This window comes from Poecilia formosa, unplaced genomic scaffold (genome assembly GCF_000485575.1).
Source record: "Poecilia formosa unplaced genomic scaffold, Poecilia_formosa-5.1.2 Scaffold253, whole genome shotgun sequence".
NCBI classification, from domain to species: Eukaryota; Metazoa; Chordata; class Actinopteri; order Cyprinodontiformes; family Poeciliidae; genus Poecilia; species Poecilia formosa.
This window is the reverse complement of record NW_006800192.1, coordinates 264,360-285,737: the sequence shown is the minus strand read 5'-3', so window position 1 is coordinate 285,737 and position 21,378 is coordinate 264,360. Positions and strand designations below refer to the sequence as shown.

General features: G+C 42.1%; 1 protein-coding gene across 2 annotated transcripts in view; it reads right to left on the bottom strand.

Moving 5' to 3' along the window:
• creb5b (cAMP responsive element binding protein 5b) overlaps positions 1–21,378 on the bottom strand; it is a 45,732-nt gene that overhangs the window by 7,148 nt on the left and 17,206 nt on the right. For both annotated transcript variants that reach the window (XM_016680685.1, XM_007569976.2), the window contains exons 6-8: positions 16,462–16,588; positions 14,913–15,020; positions 1,029–1,346 (exon numbers count right to left, since the gene is read on the bottom strand). In XM_016680685.1, coding sequence (XP_016536171.1) covers positions 1,029–1,346; positions 14,913–15,020; positions 16,462–16,588 — 553 coding nt within the window. The remainder of the gene's footprint in view (positions 1–1,028; positions 1,347–14,912; positions 15,021–16,461; positions 16,589–21,378) is intronic.

The window sequence follows — 21,378 nt, the reverse complement described above, 5'->3', positions numbered from 1 at the left end:
TGCCCAAAAACAACATCTGTTTGCAGCACGTGCCTCAGGAGCCGGGCTGCGTGCGTCAGAAGTGAAAGACTGAGTGGGTGACTGGGTTGATTCACCGGAGTTGCCCACCTTGTTAAAGAGGTGTCAGGAGGCAGTTTTCCAACGCCCACTTCCACTCAGACTAACACCAGCAGACATAGTGAAAAGGCCCGTTTTTTAAAAAACGTACGTGCTCTGACAGATCTTGACGTCTCCTTGGCAAAGTCAAGTGTTTTCAGTCTTCAGATCATTACCATTTTTATGAGAACCACGGAAAACACACAAGCTGCTTTAATGGCAGCTGTGCATACAGAACATGCTGCTTTAAAGCCTCAATGCTACATCTGGAACATACGACGAGTTGCATTTCTTCTCATCTGACTGCGCTTTATCCAAAATGATTGACGCTGCAAATAACGGCAGCGATACGAGGAGAAAGTCATAACGCTGCACGCATCAGTTTTAAATTAAACCACATCCATTCACAGATAACAACTTCCAGGATTGCGATCAGTGGTCGCAGTGCAACATCGGGACTAGCGTCTACAGCTCTCCTCTTGCACCAGAAGTTTTCACATGTCTGCCGCTTACCGGTGCAGGATGGGGTGAGAGTAAATTTCCAAAAGACATTTGTGAGCATCTTTAATGGCCACCACTTTATGACTTCCACTCTAAGCAATGCCCTCATGACAGGCATCAAGCTCTGACCTGTGGCTGACCAACCTGAGAAGAAAAGCGTTTTCTGAAAAGCGCGCCAGGAAACTAGCTGGCATCGAGGACGTGAGCCGTGGGGGAAAATGGGTTTGTCCACTAACCTTCTAATTTTAAGCATCATTTCGGCAATGCTCGAGCATTAAACCACTAATAGCTTCTTCCAAAACTACACAAAGGGCTACTGAAGCACTGCGCTCTATTAGTCAGTGACTTCTCACTGAGTGGGAGATTTAATGTGTTATGAAACATGCGGCTTTTGCCTTGGAGCTCAAACCCTGGGAATTGGCTTCGCTCACCTGTGAGTGCATAGGAGGGTGCGGCGATGTCTGGTGTGGGTGCCCGGGCAGGAGGTGAGGATTGTGGGAGTTGTGGTGAGGGTTGTGTCCCTGCGGGTGGTGGTGCGTGCCCTGCCCGTGGCCCTGGCTGTGGTGGTGGTGTCCGTGGTGCTGGTACGTGTGGGGAGGTGCTTGGAGGTGCTGGTGCGGGTGCGAGTGCATGTGATGATGGCTGCCCTGCTCCTGCCTCGTTGACATCATCTCCATCATGTGGCCCATGGAGTTCATGTTGCCGTTGGGGATGGCACCAGGGTGGTGGGAGAGGGCAGCTTTCAGCCTCTGCGTGGAGAAAAGAGATATGCACAACGTTTAATTTTGTGTTTTCGGCGTGGCTGAACGGTGTCGCAGTGTTGCAACGTAGCAAGGAAATCTCAGATCTGAAAACCAGCTTGGACCCTTTCTGCATTTTTATTTATTTTTTTTTTTGTACAAATGCTTTCTGTCCACAGGATAATTTGCTGGTTGCTGGTTGGAACTTTTTATTTTAAATTAGAATTATGCTATCATCACAGATGCAAGTCTGGAGTATTTCTCTTCATTTTCACCCATTCTTCTTTGCAATACATCTCAAACTCACTGTGACTGGGTGGACATTTTTCAAGCCTTTGATTCCTAGGATACCGTTTTATAGCCTATAAAACCTTTCATGAGGTACGAATCTTTTTCTCAACACTGTTTAGTTGTGTCTCTTCAGTGAGCTGATTAAGGGGTAGAGAGCATTTGCTGAAGATGACAAGTGGCTTCATAAATCCGTATGTCAGGTGAACAAATCCAAACCACTTAGCCTGTCCTCGCTCTCCCCCTCACTCCTGTCATTCCTGCTCTGCACCTTTCCCAACTGTCCTCATGCCAATCCTCCCTCTTCATATTCCCAATAGATTTTTTTTTCTCGAGCCTCGATGCTGCCTGCTGAGATGAACCTGCTGGTGAGGTGTGAACAGGCCAGCTTCCTTTAGCTGGCCTGTTGACCCAGCTAAAGGAAGGTTTGTTGCTTTAGCTGTGAGGTCTACTTAGCCCTGGCTGAGTCTGGGTCCTCTATGAGCGAGACCTGAGGGAGACTCAGTAAAGGTACAGTTTGTGTTCCTCGTGTTTACCAAATGCCCCGCCTGCTCCGCTCTGTTTTTCTGGGCATCACATGAGGAAAAGCACAGACGCAGACGTAAATAAATAAATAAAAAAAATTTAAAAGTGACATATGTAGATCTGAATGGCATCTAAACTTTAGTATAAATATTTATAATGATATAGTATGTCCCAGTCAAGATGTTACCAGCAAAAATGCAACGAAAGACATTCCTTCCTAGGCTACTGTTATGAATTCCACTTTTTTTCTTTTTTTAAACTCTTTCCCAGTGCTCTCATTTCTCTCAGTGCTCCCTTCCCCCCGCCAACCAGCTGCTGCTAGTGAGTCCGCGCTTGGTGCAAGGCTCCATATCTTTTAACAACCTTCACATTCATGATTCCCATCGGGAATGGCATCCAGCTGGCTCCGCTCACGATGCTAAGACATGGCCGAAGCGAAAACATCAGCTTTGCGCTCCTCGCTCACACCGCCTTATGAGCGCAAAGATTTTTTTTTTTTTTACAAGCAGAGCAGAGGAAGAGTCAAGTAAATCACTTTTTAAAAGACAAAAAAAAAGCAAAGAAGGTCACATGTGTAGGGTTGCATTAGCTTTAGTGTATTTATGTATTTTTAAGAATGTGTACAATTAGTTTAGTTCTTATTACCTTGTTTCTGATGAAGGGAGCAATACAGAGGGTTCCACATGAAACCGGCAGAGTGAAATTATGACCTTGCAGAGCCTGTTTCAGCTAACTATAGTTTCTGTTTGGCATACCAGGAGATGTCACACATTGTGACACAAGTTTCATTTCTGCAGCTTTATCTTTTGCACCTTATAAGTGTTTGTTTTAAAAAAGGGTTTGCGCAGAGATAACAAATCCAAACCCTATCTCAGACTCACACTTTGTTAACTCCCGTCAACGCAGCCTGATGAGCATTAAGTATCACGGCTTGCAGCCCTTCCTTTCTGCGACCAATGAGATAGGTGTCAAAATATCACAAAAGCTAAACACACGACGGGATGTACACAAAGCCTGCAGCTCACTGCAGCGGTACAGTCATACAGAGAATCTCAGAGGTGTCGTAACAGAAAGGCCTTTATTTCTTCTGACAGCTCATCCCACAGCCTGCATGTGTCAATAGCGAGTAGTGATCCAAATATAAGATAAAAAAAATTAAAAAATTAAAAATACAGGAGTATCAGAAAGGAAGTTGAAATCCATCTTCAACAAAAGTTGAAAGGCTTACATATCAGTTGTAGCCATCATCATTGTGACACATAATGAATTCACAGTCAGTGTGAGTCTGAAAGTGGAAACGCACTCCCTGTGTTCAAAAAGAAAACCAGTCAGGGCTGCACAAAGTTTCGCCACTTAAAGAGCAGGAAACCAGTACATTGCACATTGTCCTTTATAGTCCACACAAAGTTACCCAGAAGATGCTCATTCAGGCAAGAGCAAAGGAGGGAAGTGAAATGCAACAGTGGAAGAGAAAGAGACCAGAGGTAAGGAGAGATTAGATGGGTTCCCATGTCTCTTCCTCGAACACGATCAGTCCGGAACAACGGACATGCATTTATCAGCGTCTGCGGGAGGTTTCCAGCTGGCAGTGGAGCCCTGTGTGCTTGTTAACTGCATTAGCCTAAATTCGGAGAGGCCAGCGGGTGTCAAAGTACAGAGGGGAGGCGGAGAGCCGAGGGGCGGCTGCGGAAGTTGTAGGATACGTCACGAACAGAAAGCACCAAATTAAGCAAAGATATTGCTGAAAGTAAAATATTTATAGGGCGCAGTGAAATGGAGGAATAACTACTTCAAAATATAACTACATGAAATAAAATCGTTCTTGTTTCGTGGTAAGAGTGGGCGCTCTGGCAAAAACCTTTTTGTAAAGTAAAAATTACACTCCTAGTAATCCGATGTTAAAACACAACTATTAAAGGGATAGTTCAAGATTCTTTTTGAAGAGAGGTAATTTCAGAAGCAGTTAAAATCCAACTCGCAATAGATAACTCTCTTACTGTCTACATTTTAACATTAATACAAGTTAATTTCTGAAGCGTCACAGTTAGAGAAGGGTTAAGATCAATTATGCCTTAAGCAACCCAGTTCTCAAAAAACATGTTAAAAGTTGATCTGAGTTATTTTATTTAAATTTTAAGGGTTTGACCAGCTTGTATTACATGTCTTTTTTGCTGGGAAATGCTGATGGTTGGAGGTAGAACACCACCCTGAATATTTCTGTGTGGAGCACATACTGAGGATGTACAACAATCAAAACTGTGCTCATTTAATAAGATTTTAATGACAAAATACCCCTGTAAAGAAAAACACAGAGCATGCAAGCTAAAGGAACATTTCTGAAACTGTGATACTTTCATTCAGACCATTAGACCCAATGCCAACTCTAACATTATCATATCAGCCTTTTCTGTTTGAGGGTTTGAGTCCTGCAATCATCATTATTGTCATATTTTGAGGCAATAACACATGACAGACTTTGCTGCTAATGTAACATCTAACAACATGTAAGCAGCAGAATTTAAGAATAATGGCAAAGTCACAAATTGAGCTAAAAGAAGAAGAAGAAGAAGAAGAAGAAGAAGAAGAAGAAGAAGAAGAAGAAGAAGAAGAAGAAGAAGAAGAAGAAGAAGAAGANAGAAGAAGAAGAAGAAGAAGAAGAAGAAGAAGAAGAAGAAGAAGAAGAAGAAGAAGAAGAAGAAGAAGAAGAAGAAGAAGAAGAAGAAGAAGAAGGCCTTACCGTGACAGCAAGTCTACTCCTGAGGCTATCTCTGCACAAGTGTCAGCTCTTCCTCCATCTGGAGTTAAGTCGTGTTCAGCCAAAACTTTAAGCCTTTGTATCCAGAACCACAGTGACGCAACTAAGGGACGTTAGCAGAGCAATGATGAGCAGGCTGTGACTCTCAAACACCTTCATCAGCTCCCTAATGACTTTTTAACACAAGGTTGTATTTCCCCAGACTCTGCTGAGCACAGGAACTTAACCACTATGTGCATTTTACTTTAATAACACACACACACGCACAAGCACGCACACACACACACACATGCATGCATACATTTTACATTTCTCTTGCAGCAACATAGCCGTCCCAGAAAACAGTCATTAAAAGAGTGCAGGTGTTAGCCTGTGGCAGCGTGGACTACTTGCAGGTAAGATGGCATGCAAGTGCTTTCCACCACTGTCTGCCAAGCTGCTGCAGGAAAATGGAAAACAAAGCAAAAAGACAAAAAATATGGCATCTATGTGACACCGTAAAGACTTGGTCGGCTCTTTCCCTCGTAATTCTATCAAACAGCAGCATAAATACATGTGTTTGACAGAACATTTCATGCATTCTGAGTGTGCTAAAAGTCATGGCGGATATTGATTTTTTTCTTGTTTTAAATCCCTGATTCAGCTAGCTTTTTGCACAGACGGAAGCTATCTCCTTGCAGACCTCTGCCCTCCGACCTCCCAACTCCCACTCCGTTTTTTTTTTTTTTTTTAGGCCGCTTGCATTTATGTGTTTTCGGTGATACCAGGTGATTGTCCATTAATGATATTTATTAATAGCTGATTCCTCTCTGACACGACAGGCCTCTGAGTGATGTCCCTGTGAGTGCTCTGGGCACCTCCTGAGAACACACCAGGGTTTCTCTTCCACCAGATGACTTCATATCTATTAACCCTGGGAGGAGAAAGCAGGAGCATGGAGCAGGTACAAAAAAAGGAGGGGACCACGCCTATCTGGGGATGGGTAAATCAAAGCTAATAAGGTCAGGGTGAGCACTTTTATTCCCCTTAAAAGTGGAGCGGTGGGCTATCGGGAGAACCCGTGGCCCTCTGGCGCCTTACAGAAGGTTGGAAAGATTTAACCAGTCTGTGGTGTCACAGTTTAACGACAAAGAGATCAAAGTTTTAAACGGAGACCTTACTCTTCCCATAAAAACAGCCCAGAGATAAATACTGAAGCTTCTGTATGTCTCTGTTCGCTCTTTGTTAATGCAAGACTGGTTCAGAATGTGAGCACAAAGTATTTCTAATTGGTTTAGCAAAATCCCATCTATTTCTGATCCCTGAATGCATCAGGAAACCTGGTAGCTGAGATCAGCAGCTACAGTTACACCTTTGTGCAGCAGCTGTCTCAAGAGTTTTTGGCCATGAACAACAGGCTCCTGGCTTTTATACCTTCGTCTGAGACAGGATTGAGGCAGTCCAGTTTTTAAATTAAACAGGAAGAGGTCCAGCAGATAAAATCTGTCATTGGTAGCAGAAGAATAGTGAACAATTCACCTAAATCCCTAAAACTTGAGTCTAAAAACAACAGGAAAGTGAAAAGCTTGTGTGAAACATGCTGAAACACAAGAAAGTTTTAGCTGAAAATCAGGGGTTATTGCACTAAATATTAACCTTTCAACTCTTCTAAGTTCTACATTACAAAATAAATATTATAAACATTTTTAATTGCATTACTTGACATCTGAAAAAACTGTATTTTTGTTGTTTTTACAATTTTTTTTATTATTTTTTGCGATAAAACGCTCATAAAGTCAACATAGTTACTTACATTTTGGGATTAAAATCAAAAATTCACTTATTTCACTCTTAACTTATAAACAGGGAAATAAGAGGAACTAGAAATGTTGCTGTGGTCTCCTGATTTGTTCCAGAGTTGTGTCACAGCGCATTACGGCTCTCTAAGTCGTAATCTAAACTAAACATGCTGTATTCAAACTCAGGGGTTTGGTTTAAGGCTCCTGCTCCATCCTCTTTGCTTTCACCACCATTTACCCACCAGTGCCTGCCAGCAAATCCCACTTTCTGTCCCCTAAAACTCCACAACCCCATTAGTTCAATTTTATTAGATTTCCCTCTCGCCCAGAAAGCCAGTAACACCTCCCCTCCCCTGCTCTCCTCTGTCTTTCTCACACACACACATGCACCTCTTCCCTGTTTCTAACCTCCCCCCCAACCCCCTCTGCAGCCTCCCACCCACTCTGTCTGCTTGCCAAGAGCTGGGGACTGTTAAACTGATTTCCTCGGGGAACGTCGAGGCAGACAGTCTGATGGGAGAGTCGGGGCTGCACTGTCGCCCTTTCTCTCCTCGCTCAGGTTCTGGGGCCAAGCCGAACTGAACAGAGCCTCCTTGTGGTTCCAGACACAGACGGGGGAGATGGACGTAGCCCGGCTATCCTGCCAGGGTCGGACGCTCTGGTGGTGCTCGGAGAAAACCGGGGCGGTACGGGGCGCACAGAGACACACACACACACACACACACACCCTCAGAGGAGGCATGCTCCAAAGCATGCGCTCAACTCCTGGCAGCTTCTGCACCCTGTCAAGTTAATGGATGGGCCTCTGACTCCAGTCTGCATATCCCCACTGTTCCCTCTCATGTAAAGGCCCCGTGCCAGTGCAGCCCACATGGTTATCGCTACACCTCGCTGTCACGCTGCTGAATACGGAGAACGGCCCAAACTGACAGAAAAAGAAAAGCACAAACACATGTCTAAATACTAACATGTTGCGAGATCAGAGAGGATACGTCGCTTGTCACAACTGTCATCTGAAATGTGAGGACTTGAATGAGAGTAACTTCAACGTGCTTAAAGCAATTTTAAAGTTTTAAAGTTTTGTCTCGGGGGAGGGGGGGAAGAAAAAAACTCTTGACGTGCCCCGGGTTCAGTTTTGAAGAATCTTAGATTTAAGAAATGGAATGACACCCGTGGCTAAAAATACCTTGGTTTCACTTTGTATCCAACATTTTAACCAAAAACATATAAACAATGACAATTATTTCTACAGCTAGATAATAACCGAACACCTTGATTATTGAAGAAGTAATGCTTTTGACAACTGTATTGTTATTTTTACATACAGACCTGAGCAATAGCATGTCAATTTAATCCTATCTTTCCGGTGCTTAATGCCTAAAACATCCAGGCCTTATATAGCAACATGAGATGGTATCAAGTGTTTAATTATCTATAGTCTGTCTGTTTGCATTTTAGCTATACAACTGTAGCTTACCTACTAATAGGCATGTATATTGTAGTCAGTTTCCAAGATTTGATGGAAAGTGAAAATATTTCTAAACAGCCAGATTTGTCTTGTTGTATATATGGTATAAGTTGATTAGCCTTTTTTTCCAGTAATGACTAGGGAGTGAGCAGCAACACATGGGTGGATGCTCAGCACTTCCATTCTTTATGTGGCATGCAGTACGGAGCGTCTCAATAAAAAGATTTCCAATGGTAGAATCAGTATGAAAACAAACTTTAACATTGCTCTTTAAAACCGTGCTACACTGCTATACCTTCGGGGAGGAATAAATCTTCCTTCAAAACAGAAAAAGATACCTGAATTTTAAAAATGAATATAAGTGACAGATGAGATGGTCCAGCAAACTGACTCAAGTTTACCAGGTTTATATTCTTACACCGAACAGATCTGATCTCTGACAACCCCAGGTATTATTTCTCCCGTCTACTTTGGAGTCCTGTGAGTATTTTCTTCATTGTCTCTAAAAGAGGGAAGCACAGTCCGGTCCGGCCTGTGTGTCAGTCGGTTTACTCACGCCCATTGATGAGCCCTGAACCATGACGAAATGGCCTTCACATACACTCCTCCCCTTTAGCACCCCTAAAACAACACGCGGTCATCCAAAGACAAACAGATGCAACGTTCTGCACCACCGCTGGCTGACTTGTGCTTACACCACAACCCACACACGAGCAGACGCGCGCGCACACACAAAGTCACATGTATCTGCTCAAATAAACAGACCCTCGTATAAACAGACCTTAGAAGATTTGAAATGTAGCAGATGTGGATTTGTCTCTAAAAATCGCTTTGTGCCTGTTGAGGTGTCAAAGCGAAGGAAAGTCATTTCACAAATTAATGTGTCAAGGAAGTTTTTTTTTTTTCAGGCTTTTTTTTTTACATTTATTGAAAGAATGGATTCAGAAAAATGAAGGAATTTCAGATTTTAGGTTGAGTACGCGGTTTAACTTTTAAAAAGGCAACCTAAAGCTCATCAGAAATAAAACAAGAAAACATAGTGACAGTGGAAAGCATCTCTGGGGAGATATGAAAGACCTCAGCAGCCAATGTTTTTCGTCTTGTCTTGTTGTGCCAGAATCTTTTACGAAAAGTGATTCAGTGTTTCTAGGATTACTTTTTTGCTACAAGTTCTTCTGTGTAGGATCACTTATAACCTCCATTAATCATAAACAATATGGAACATATGTATGTCCAAATATATTCAACAAATACATGAACACAGTTTAAAATAAACGGTGTTGTTTTCTATTTGTTAACTAAATAGGACATATTTGTGGGTGCTCAGTCAGAATATTGTGAGTTAAGTCCCAATGTTCCAACCAATCTTTATGTATGTGTGTGAACGTGTGGCTCGGCGAATGAGATGAACAAGTATGAACAGGAAAACTCTGCATGAGTACGCACCATTTGACCTGAGATCGGGTCAGGAGGAAAACCTGGACGTTCCTTTCAGTCGTCAGAACAAAATCAGGACAACCTGTTAATAGAGAACTTTGTGCTAGCTCTCATTTTAACATACCACAGCAGAACCCATTCTGCTGCAGGCAAGGCCCAAATATGTCTGCGTTTCAAACCTTCCAGCCATCACTTGTCATGAAGTGAAGAACCGAGGATACTTGAGGCAACTCTGCCAAGCTGAGAGCCGTGGCAGCAGACTTGAATGAGCTGACTTACACTTGGAATGAAAGGCTAAGAAGTTAATCCGGATAGATGATGGATAACTTGGGTATAAACATTCTTCATTGTTGCACATAAAACTCCATTTGTATAACTTCTGTATACGCTGTTATTGTTACAGAATTTGACTTGGGAACATTGCGGAAGCATTATCAGTGGAGCTCCTTTATTGTTTATTTCCTGAGCTGAATAAACTCGTAGACATTTTCATCCAGCAGACTTATGGCGCTAAGCCTACTTGACTACATGGCAATAGAAAAAAAAAAAAAAAAAAAGACATCTGTAAAAAATCTAAGTTAGTATCTTGCAGCTTATTCAACAACAGGAAACATCCAACACAAATATGCGCAAAGCAGATCTGTATCAAAAACCGATACGCAACCATGAGGGTTTGTCTTATGCTTGCGTTTGTGTTTTGACTAGCGGGACAATGAGTACCAAGAGACGCTGCCAGTCCACTGACAAGCATCCTTTTGCACACACAATGTGCATGCGTACAGACACATACAGTGTCCATGTTCACTGAGGGAGCATGCAGATTCAGCTGTGCTCTTAGCTCACCGTCTCCGCTCAGTGACATCACACCCCGACAATGCCACCATTCACGCAGACATGGCTCGCAAAAGTTGGCCCGCAATTGTACAGGTTTCTGCTTCTCGCACCAAGAAGACGCGCCGCGAAAGGTGTGGGAGAAAATGAATGGGAGGCGTAATTGGGTTACCGTGTATGCTAATGGCTTAGCTGCTGGCAAGAGATTTCGTTCTAAGCTGAAATGAAACCTGACACAGCCACGGCCGTGTCACAGCTCACAGTTTAACTTTCTCAGTGCTTTAAGCAAACTGTCTTTACTTGCGCACTCTTTAGAGATTAAGATGATGTTCAATCTGAATGCCAAATGTTCCTATTCAAATATAAAGAAATATTAGAACGGTGAGTTGTTCACAAGTGACTAGATCAATAACAATAATGTGATTATTGGTTTTCTTGTATGCTATGAAATGTTTCTTTAAGAACAGCTCCCCCCCTTTTTTTTTCCTCCTTCAAGTAAAAAGGAGCATATTTAGAGCATGCCAGGAATTATGTCATCCACTATTCTGGTGCCAGCTCCACAGTGGAGCAGGCTGCACTGAAAGAACATATAGTATTGTTTACCACATAAAAATCTCAGCACCTAGACCAATGCTTAGTGACAAATTTATTGTCCTTAGTAACAATGTAAACAATAGATAATTGGGAGATAATAAATAACACATTTTCATACACCAGCACCAGGGCTGTCTCAAGGCTGCCTTGCCTGAAATTAGAAAGCGAGCCAGGATGTGTGCAAGCACGGCACTTTTTCAAAGGAGACAGAGGAACAATGGGAAAACTCCTCTGTTTGGAAAAAGGTCCTGCTGACATGAGCTGAGTCTGGTGCCATGATGAAGATATTCTTGGCTATTAAACAATACTGATGGTGTAAACACAGATTCACACACAAACTTCACTTGTCAACAAATATTTTAAAAGGCTCTATCTTTTTCTTCTGTTTTCGAAACAAAATGAAACAGATCTATGGGCAATAATCAAGCTTTGACATGTTAATTTATCCAGAAACAATATCTGAAAACAGCATATGAATTTCACAAAATAATTTTTAAAAAATTCCATGCTGAATCATATTTCTCTCCCTATATATGTGAATATCTAAAAAACTGAAAAACAATCTAACCTTTTCAGACTTTTCAAGCTTGAAGAGCAACCCTGAAGATATCAAACCATTTACGCGTGAAGAGAGAAAGAAAACAAGTTAATCAGTTTTTCATCACTTGTCCATGTTCATCATGTTCATCACTCCCTGCATGCTTTTCTTAATTTCCCGATTTCCTCCCTCTGTTTGTGTGTTAGTCTGTTGCCATTTAAGCGTCTGTCACTAAGCAAACGACGACAACACAGAGCTGAGGCATGACATGTATGCGCGAGCGTGCACGAGCGGTTTGCAAGGCCCCGTGGAGAACTGGCTCTGCGCAGTGATGTAATGCTTTGGCCAGCAAGCTGTGGAACTTGGCCTCGTCTCCACTGTGTTTCCTCCACGCTGCGAGGGTCAACTATCCCACAACCTCCAGCACACAACACGCACTGTTCAATTCCCTGGACCACAACAGAGCAGAATTCAACCACACCCGGCACCATGAGCACCCAGTCCTAAACAAGAAGGAAAAACACACTTGAAACAAGATTAATAAAACATTCCAGCCCTTAGAAAGCAACTCGAAGCATTAAGGAAAGGCAGGCGTGTCGATTATTCCACCAACAGGCTGTGCTCTACCACTTAAACGACCGCACTTACAGGCTGAAATCTGGACAACAAAGAATCACAGTGATACAGTCTTCAGCCCAAAGAGCGCAAACAGAGAGCTCAGAGCAAGATACAAGTCCCCCAGGGGCCACAGCAGTCCTTTGGCTCATTAACTATTTACACCAGAGACAGTCCTCCCTACTGCTCTGGCCCACCACAAAATCAATTAGCCTTCATTAGCCCATGCTCTGGGCATGCTTTCTCTGAAGGGAGGGATAACCCTGCAACCAGTGCCTCCAGTTACTGCAGAATATCAAACGGTCACACAGACGTGTTGCGATGCTTTCACGTCGAAAGAAGGACAAAGGAAAATGGAGCGAGGTTTGTTGTAGAAACATAAATCTTTTAGCTTTTCACTGTTGAGTGTCACCGAACGTCAATACCGTCTCACCTTCCGTCTCCCTTGCCCGTCCTGCCTGTGTGTGTGTGTGTGTGTGTGTGTGTGTGTGTGTGTGTGTGTGTGTGTGTGTGTGTGTGTGTATTGCTCACATTGCCTGTCAGAATCCCACTCAATCCCTTTCTCCGCTCTCCCAGTGTTAGCGCTGGCAGGAAGAGTCCATCCAGGTCTGCGCCTCTGAGGTGTGGGGTTACAGTACGGAGATTTCCAATTGGCGGAAAGTCAACATGGTCGGGGTAATGTGATTAGAGCCGGATTGAGAACGTCACAGGGGACACATGGGCCTGATCACGGCCTAGTTACCCGATAGCACGGCCGTATTTATTGACAGGGCCCGGCGAGGATATCACAGACATTAGAGACCCGGTGTATGCTTATGAAACCTGTGCTGGAGATTGCACCCAGATAACACAATTAGTCTTTCACTTTCTGCCCACAATCAGGGAATTCCATCAGTCGTGTTCAGACATCAGGGAGTAGAATCTCAATGGGTCCAAATTTGGTTGCCAAACGGCCAACAAACCAGAAAGTTGCGCGGTTAAGGGGGCCTGCAGCCATTTAGAGAGCACATGTTTATGGGAGAGCTCACCGAGCATTTACAATTCAATTACACAGATAGTAGGAGGGGAAAAAAAGGGGTAAGATGTGTCTGGATGACGGCCAGAGGAGAGATAAGCCTAATACACTAATATTGTGTTACCTTAGTGTGTTACCATAGGAACGGTTGAGGAGATTCAAAAGACTACAAAGGCGATCAATCTTGAGAGAGCAGGAGGAAGAGGGAGAATTAAATGCCCTGGGACTGCTCCCGCTCTCCTCTATCAGAGCAATAACTCTTCTGATGACCCCATGCTACCTCCTCTTTCCTCTCTCTACAAGATGTTTCTCCCCTAAAAGACCTGCTATCTGCAAGAGTCTCCAAACATTACAAACCGGCCAAAGCTTTTCATCATAGCTTGGGATTTTTTTTTTTTTTTTTTTAGTTATCAAGGTTTTGACTATGCATTTATTTATTCAGAAAACAAAGGTTTGCAGTTGGCTACATTGCTACAGAAATAAACAGTTTTGTTCACCTCGAGGGCAACTTTTCAAAAATTTTTAAAAGTGCAATGCAAAAGTAGTCAGACTTATTTTTTCACTGGCTGTCGTATTATAAACAGGAACTTCAATGTATTGTATTAGGAGTTGATTTTATTATTATTATTATTATTATTTCAGATCAACATGTAAACCACTATGTGTGATGAAAACTATTACAGCACATTGCCCTGAACACACCATCCCCACAGTTAAGCATAGTGGTGGCAGCATCATGCTGTTGGGATATTTCAAAAACTGGAGAAAAGATTTGAGACTGGCACAGTGTTTCACTTTACAGCAGAACAACAACCTTTAAAGCCGGACATATGTCAGATGATATAACTTGACCTGAGATTTGAGGATCAAAGATGCTGTCCGCCGAATTTGAGGTTGAGGTTTTACAAAAAACAACAACAATAGAGACATCCTGCAAAAGACTAGTGGTGAAATGTGATTGTACAAAGTGTTCTCTCACTGGGAATGACACATTGCACTATTTTGCTAACAACATATAATTTCCTTCAGCTTCACAAATCTGCACTACTATCACATCATATTTTTATTTTTAAAAAAACTTTGATTTTACCCTCTTGTGGTACAAAACCTTGCCAAGGGAATGCACATTAATCATCCAGTCAGCTAAAAGTGTAAAGGTGGTAGACTATGCAGATGAAAGAACAAAACGTCACATTGACTTCCCACCAACTCTTTCGCCTTGTCATTTATCCTCCATGCCTCCTTAAACTACAAGCACAATCGTCTTTCAGCCTTTCATCTTCTTCTTCTTCTTCGTACACATCCCATTCCCACTGCCGTAACTGCCTGCTTTGTGAGGGATGAGGTCATTTGATTTTTTTTTCCCCACAGCGTTAAACTAGTGCTAACAAGTTGCAGGACCTACAGAACATGTTCTGTACATTAAGATATACATCAGGCAGTCGGTGGGCAAGCAACCCACAACCACATAAAGGGCCCATTATTCCAGCCGGAGTCGCCAGCGCTGCACTGGCAGGTTGAGACTCAGCTTTGATTACACACCGAATGATGAAATCCACACAAGCCTGAGAGCACAGCGTTGCTGGCACAGCCCAGTGGAAAAGAAAGTTGCAACACTTGTGTGTCTGTGTGTGTGTGTGTGTGTGTGTGTGTGTGTGTGTGTGTGTGTGTGTGTGTGTGTGTGTGCAGAAATCAGTTTGTATCCTCGTGGATACTTGCACATATACTCACCAGTTTGGCTTCGGAGTGCATTGAGGGAATGTGAGTGGAGCACGAGTTGCTGTGGGCGGGGCTCGGCATGCCCATCATGTTGGAACCCATGGACATTTGCCTTTCCATCTAAAGATATTCAAATAAAATAAAATAAAGATACAGACAGACACTTACTGGTATTTTCAAGCAAAACTACTCACACACTTACAAAACCTTTCACATTCTTTTCACTCTATGGTTATGTACTTTTTTTTATTGAGATTTCATGTGATGCACCCACATAAAGTAATGCAAAATTTCAAAGTGGAGGAAATTGCATGGTTGTAACAATTTTATTCAAGTAGCAATCTCAAGAAAGTGGCATCCATTTGCTGAAATTGTTTTCTTTTCTTCTTTTTTTTAAATGTTGGTGAGTTATCTTGATTATGTCACAAAATCACCATCGGAACAAAAGTGTGAGACTCTTACCAACTAGGCTACGATGGATGAGATGAGAGAGCGTGAGAGCCTGATTTCGCATGACAGGCTGGCCCCTGTGCACAGCTCTGTGTGATGATAACTGGAGCTGACCCAAAACAGGAAGCCAGAACGGAGGGACTTAACACAGGAAGCCAGTGCAAAAGGAGTGTGTGCGGTGCAAATATATATTCATGTATGTATATGTGCATGTGTGTGCTTCTGATAGCGCCGTGACTTTCTGTCAGAGTGAAACATCAAAGCTCGGTCACTCGGTTGCATTAACGCACAATGTGCGTTAATGCAACAATCGGGGATTAAATCAGAATGATCAGTACTTAAGGTGTGTATCAGCGTGTGATGACGTGGTCTGCCTCTGACTGATACCTGAGACCTGAATGTGAGGAAATCAGCTGGGTAAGCTGACATGGGTGAGAGGTCACCTGTGCAAGGGCGATAATATGACTAGCGTTTGCCATGAAATGTAAGCAGGAAAGAAGAAACCTTTGTTCAGAGTCTACATATATATGTGTGTGTGTGTGTGAACAGCGCTCTGGCCCCTCAGCTCTCTGGCTGGTGTGGTGGTCTCAAAGAGAAATGACTCCCCATTCCCCACCATCATTTTGCCGCAGCCCCTTCCTCCACCCTGTGTCCGCAGAGACTTAGGTCTAGAACCTGACACACAACCTTAATTGCAGTAAGTGTGTTTTGTGTAAAAATATCACCCAAACCTGCACCCCTTTCCTGAACCGTCAATCTTCCCCCAAATCACTTAGCTCCTAATTTAATAAACATGGGCGGGACATTTTCCGTACCATAAACACAGCTTGTCTTGAGTTACAATGAGAACATATGTTATATCCTGATGTGAGGAGCTTTCTGCACATTGTTATTATTTCTGTTACACACTGTGGTTCTAAATCTCTTAAAGACAAGAGTTTAAAGCCTAAACCCGCAGGACGAATCCTTCACTCCTGCAGGAGCTGATTTACTCTGCAGGGCAGTAATTTTAATAGTGATAGAAAACATCCCCAACAGCAAACCCACATGCAGTACACAGAGAGGTGGCCTCAGTAAGTGAACATGCACTGTAATCTGTCGTTACACTCACGGGCATCAACACGGCGGAGGAGCCGGGCATGGTCGGGTCTGGCAGGGTTCCAGGCATGGAGGCTGGCAGAGGCTGTCTCTGTCTGTTTCGTAGGTGCAGTAGTGAGGACAGCGAGCCGGGGACTGGCCTGAAAATACACACAAACATCACATCACAACATCAAGTTGTGCTCTTATACTGACTGTAATCTAGCAGTCTAACATCCTTCAAACCAGCTCTGCATCAGTTCTCTAGGTCCTTTCCTGTTTCCATTTTGTACCTGCAACCAAAGGATTATGTATTTTGCTTTGCAGAGAAGTATTTTTGAGAAGTTTTATCTCTTTATGTGGAGATATATAATCCTTAAAAAGTTTAAATCTCATTTACAATTGAATTTATTTGCTAATTGCATGTTTAAAAATTTATATCTCACCCTAATTTAATTTATTTCGGATCTGATCAATGGTTGGGCAGTAAATTCTAATGAAATATGACAGATTTTGATCAAATAAATTCCAAGTAACTTCTTGCTGGTAGATAAAACCAAAGAGATAAATTTTCTTTCAGTGCACTAAGAGTAAAATTGAGAAAAAAAATGTCATCTTAAAATTTGACATTCTAGGATCCAAATGATAAAATCCAAATCAATTATTTCTAAATACAATGTTTTGATGAATAAATATAATTAGAAACACGATCATAAACTTTCAGGGTGCAGTTTTGGTTACAAAAAAAAAAAATTGCAACCAAAAAAACAATTATAACAATTACTCTCTCAATACTGTCTAAATTAAACACACTTATTGGTTCTAATTATTTTTACATACATTTGATGCGCTCCATTGAAGAGTAAAATAAACAAAATGCTCATATAGTGAGCCACGGGAAATAAAAGTACCGAACACCTCACGAAAAAACAAAAAAAGACATACATGATGAAGAAAAAAATAAGAGAAAATGTGGTGGACTATATCTGAATTAGTGGTTCCTGATATGTAATCATTATATAATCAATATGATGCAAGGTTTAATCTTTAATATGGGCTCACGTGCATCTAATCCCACTTCCCTAAAAGTTGACCTGCTACAGTTTTTAGCAAATATTACATATACTGGCAAATCATGCTACTTGCAATGGACAGCAGATTTACAAACGTCAAAAATGGAACAAAAAATATAAATATATCCTCGTAAATTATATGCAGTTTCACATGAAGTTGAATTGAGCCCTTCATGTCTTTTAAAGAACCTCTGCTCTCAGCTTGCTCCTGCTGACATCTTTTGAATCCACTTTACACAGCCAAAAAAAAATACATATTCATGGGATAGATGAACGTCATGCTTAGTGAGTAATATATTTTTTTTCCTCGGCTACCACATGTGATGTGCAGTGGAGGAGCTGTGGAGAAAATCCTCTTCGGTGGCCACGAAAAAGTGCAACAACTGGCCAATGAATACTGGAGGCCACATCAATAAGTAATATGCAGAGAGGCCCGCGCTAAGCTTCAGCTAATGACAGCAGTCACGTCTCAATTGCATGGCTCAGCCATACTACCTACATCTGCACGCTGTCAAATCATTTATACAACTGCCACTAAATCCCCACTTGTCAGAACATCAATTTCCAGCTGCAGGACGCGTGCATGCGTAAAGTTACATTCAGCCTAAAAACGGCACTCTGCATGATTTTTTAATAACCCGCAGCAGCGAAATCAATAATTCTCCAGTTATCGGTAACATCAGGATGGATGCTGCTGCTCAAAGAGTCAATAAAGCTCAGTTTTCTTCAGCATTTAAAAAAAAATAGAAGCATTTAGGCAAGGAGTGTTGAATGAATTAAAGAAATCAATCGACAGCATCGCCTTTTTTTTTTTTTTTTTTTTTTTTTTTACCGTAATAGTGAGCAGTGAAGGACTGGTGTCAAAATAGAGGGGTGCAGTGGAGCAAACAGTCCCACACCTGAATAAATACCTGTATTTTTCCAGACCTAAAAATGAGCATTTATGCCTCAGACATTTTTGATTGCTACACACACACACATTCACATACAGGACTATTACCATCTGACTACATGTCAGTCCTGTCTAACATCCCAATTTATCACAATCACACCCATTTAGCAGCACTTATGACACCTGAGCAGCACAGCGAATCCAAGCATTCCCACATGGGAAAAGTCATGAAAGTACAATGAGCTGCATAGCATGGTTCCACATTTACACTATTTCAACATGAACACTGTGGAAATGTGAGAGGATAAAGCAGCACTTGAATGGTGAAAAAAAAAAAATTGTTTGTATGTTTGTAAAATCCCGCCTAATGATATTTTTAATACTTTGTAGACATAAAGCAATAGCTTTAAGTGGTGATTTTTTTTTGTGCTTCAATTTGAATTTTATGACTGAACAATCCTCTAAATCTAGAAGCACTTTTTTTTTTATTTACAGTACTCATTGTTGTCCAGCTATATATATAAAATTCTCTTTAGATTTATTGTCCTGCTAACTTGTCAAATTATAACCTTTTTAAAGGTAAGTACAAGTATTCATACCCCTTGAACTTTTCCGCACAACCAACAGGTGTGTGTTGGTCAATTTTTAATTGACCAACACACAACTGCAAAGCTGAAAAGTGGAATAAAAAGAACTTAAAAATAAATAAATAAATAAATAAATAAATAAATAAATAAATAAATACATAAATAAATGCAATTTTCTTGGCTATACTTAAAGAAAATTTGTTGTAGTTTGAATTACCACAGACCTACTAAAACAGCACTCTATCAAACTGAAAGGCTACCATAGGAGAGAGGCCTATGATAGCTCAGGAGTACGCTGGCCTTTATAAATAGGGGGAAAGAAGAAAGTCATTGGTGGATGAAAGGAGGCTCAAAGAAAGTCCAGTTTCAACACTTTTCCTCTCCCATGAAGCAGGTCAGCAGCTACAAACATATAATCAGAGCTACAGCGGAATGGAGGAGATCAGAGCTTCTTAACCCTGGTCCTCACTGCCCTCCCACACGGCCCTGCATGTTTTAGGCTTCTGCAGCACTTGATGGCATGCAGAGGAGAAAAATGCAAGAATTTGAATCAAGTGTGCTGGAGCAGAGAGACATCAAAAACATGAAGGACCATCAGCCCTACAGGGTTAAGAACCACTAGATCAAAGCATACTCATGTGTCAGAATGGCCCAGTCAAAGCCCAAGCCTAACTAAAATTGAGAATCATATGCGAAGCCACAGGTGCTCTCCATCCAATCTGACTGACCTTGAGCTATTTTGCAAAGAAGAAGCAAAAATGTAAGTTTCCACATGTGCAGCTGGAAGGGTGCCACATCAACAGACTTGCAATAGCAGGAAGGATGTATACAAACACACATCACATTTTTATTTATTTTTTTCTTCTTTAAACATTCCATAAAACAGTCTATCATCTCCCTTCCACATCACAGTTATGCTCTACTTTGTGTCGGTCCATCGCGTAAACTTTCAACAGTACACTGTTCTGTTAGGCTGCAATGTAACATAAGACAAAGGGGAATGAATACTTGCAGGGCACTCTAGTTATGCATGAAAGAATATATGCTTCATAGATTATTGATCCTGACTTCAATTTCTTGTGACTCCAGAGGAAAAAAATCACAATAGCACAAGTTAAAATGGAGCACAGCGCAGGTACATGTAGCCTCTTGCTTTCTGAAAAAGAAAGTCCCCCTTTGAGTCATTTACTAAGGAGACACCTCGGCGTTAGCATGGCTAACACCAAGTCTGTGTTTGTCACCACCTCACATAAAAACAGTCTGCTAATTGAACAGAGGGAAAAACAACACTAGCATCTGACAGCACTGTGCTTTTTTCAGTTTAAATAATTAGACGTCTCAGAGAGTCTAACACATAAAACAATGCATGGCTTTTATTTACAAACCACTTCCTTACTGATCAGGAGATTGTGTGTAATGGTATTTGTGGACTTGACTAATCGTGCAATCATAAAAGTAATTTTTAATGAACTACATATTCCAGGCGCTGTTTTGTTTCTTATGTGGGTTAGTAGGTTCTTGTGCTCGTAACACCCTTAAGATAACCAAAAAAAACAACAACAAAAATACCTTTTAGTTGCAGTCATGCCATACTTTATGTTGCGGGAACATGTGCGTATGCATATGAGTGAATAATAACAGTCTCGGCTGAGGGGTTGATAATAGCCTGTGCCGTAGGGCCCTGGGGGGGGGAGCAGGTAGACACTCCACAGTCCTGACCCCGCACTCTCACATTACTGAGTGCCTCGCTCTCCTTCTCAATCCCCGCCCAAGAACCACCACCATACCACCAACGCCGCCCACCTTCACTCCACCATGACATCATTACTGGATCTTCTTCCCTGCCTGAACCCCTCTACTGCTCTTTTTTTTGTTCTGCTCTCTCCTTTGACTGTCACTTTTCTGGTATGTTTTTTTTTCCAAGTGGAAGAGAAAACTTTTTTTTTTTTTTTACGTTTTATTAGTTTGGTATAACTCTTTTCTGGGCCCCTCAGGGTGGTCATACTTGAGCTCAAGTCTCTCTGTTCTAATCAAACCTGCAGTGTGCGCACACCACCCCAGTCCCCAACTCCAACTCAAGTGTAGGGACTTAAAACACAAGCGGGCCTGGCTGTCATCCAAAGCGGCCGAAAGACGGAGAGAGGTTCACTCAGTCCACTGACTCACGTCCTTCCCTTTTTGACTTCGCTCCAGCAATGATGTAATGCTCTTGGCTTTTCTCCCTCCCCCCACCCAGTGCCTCCATACCCCTTGATTTTGTCCCTCCCTCCTCTCCTCTCCACTCCTCTCCTCTGCGCCTCACTTTCCCTCTCTTTCTCTGCTGGACCCTTCCAGCATCGCTGCACTGGCTCCTCGCTGGGTGAAGTCACTGTGAGCTCGGGATAGACGCAGCAGCTAAA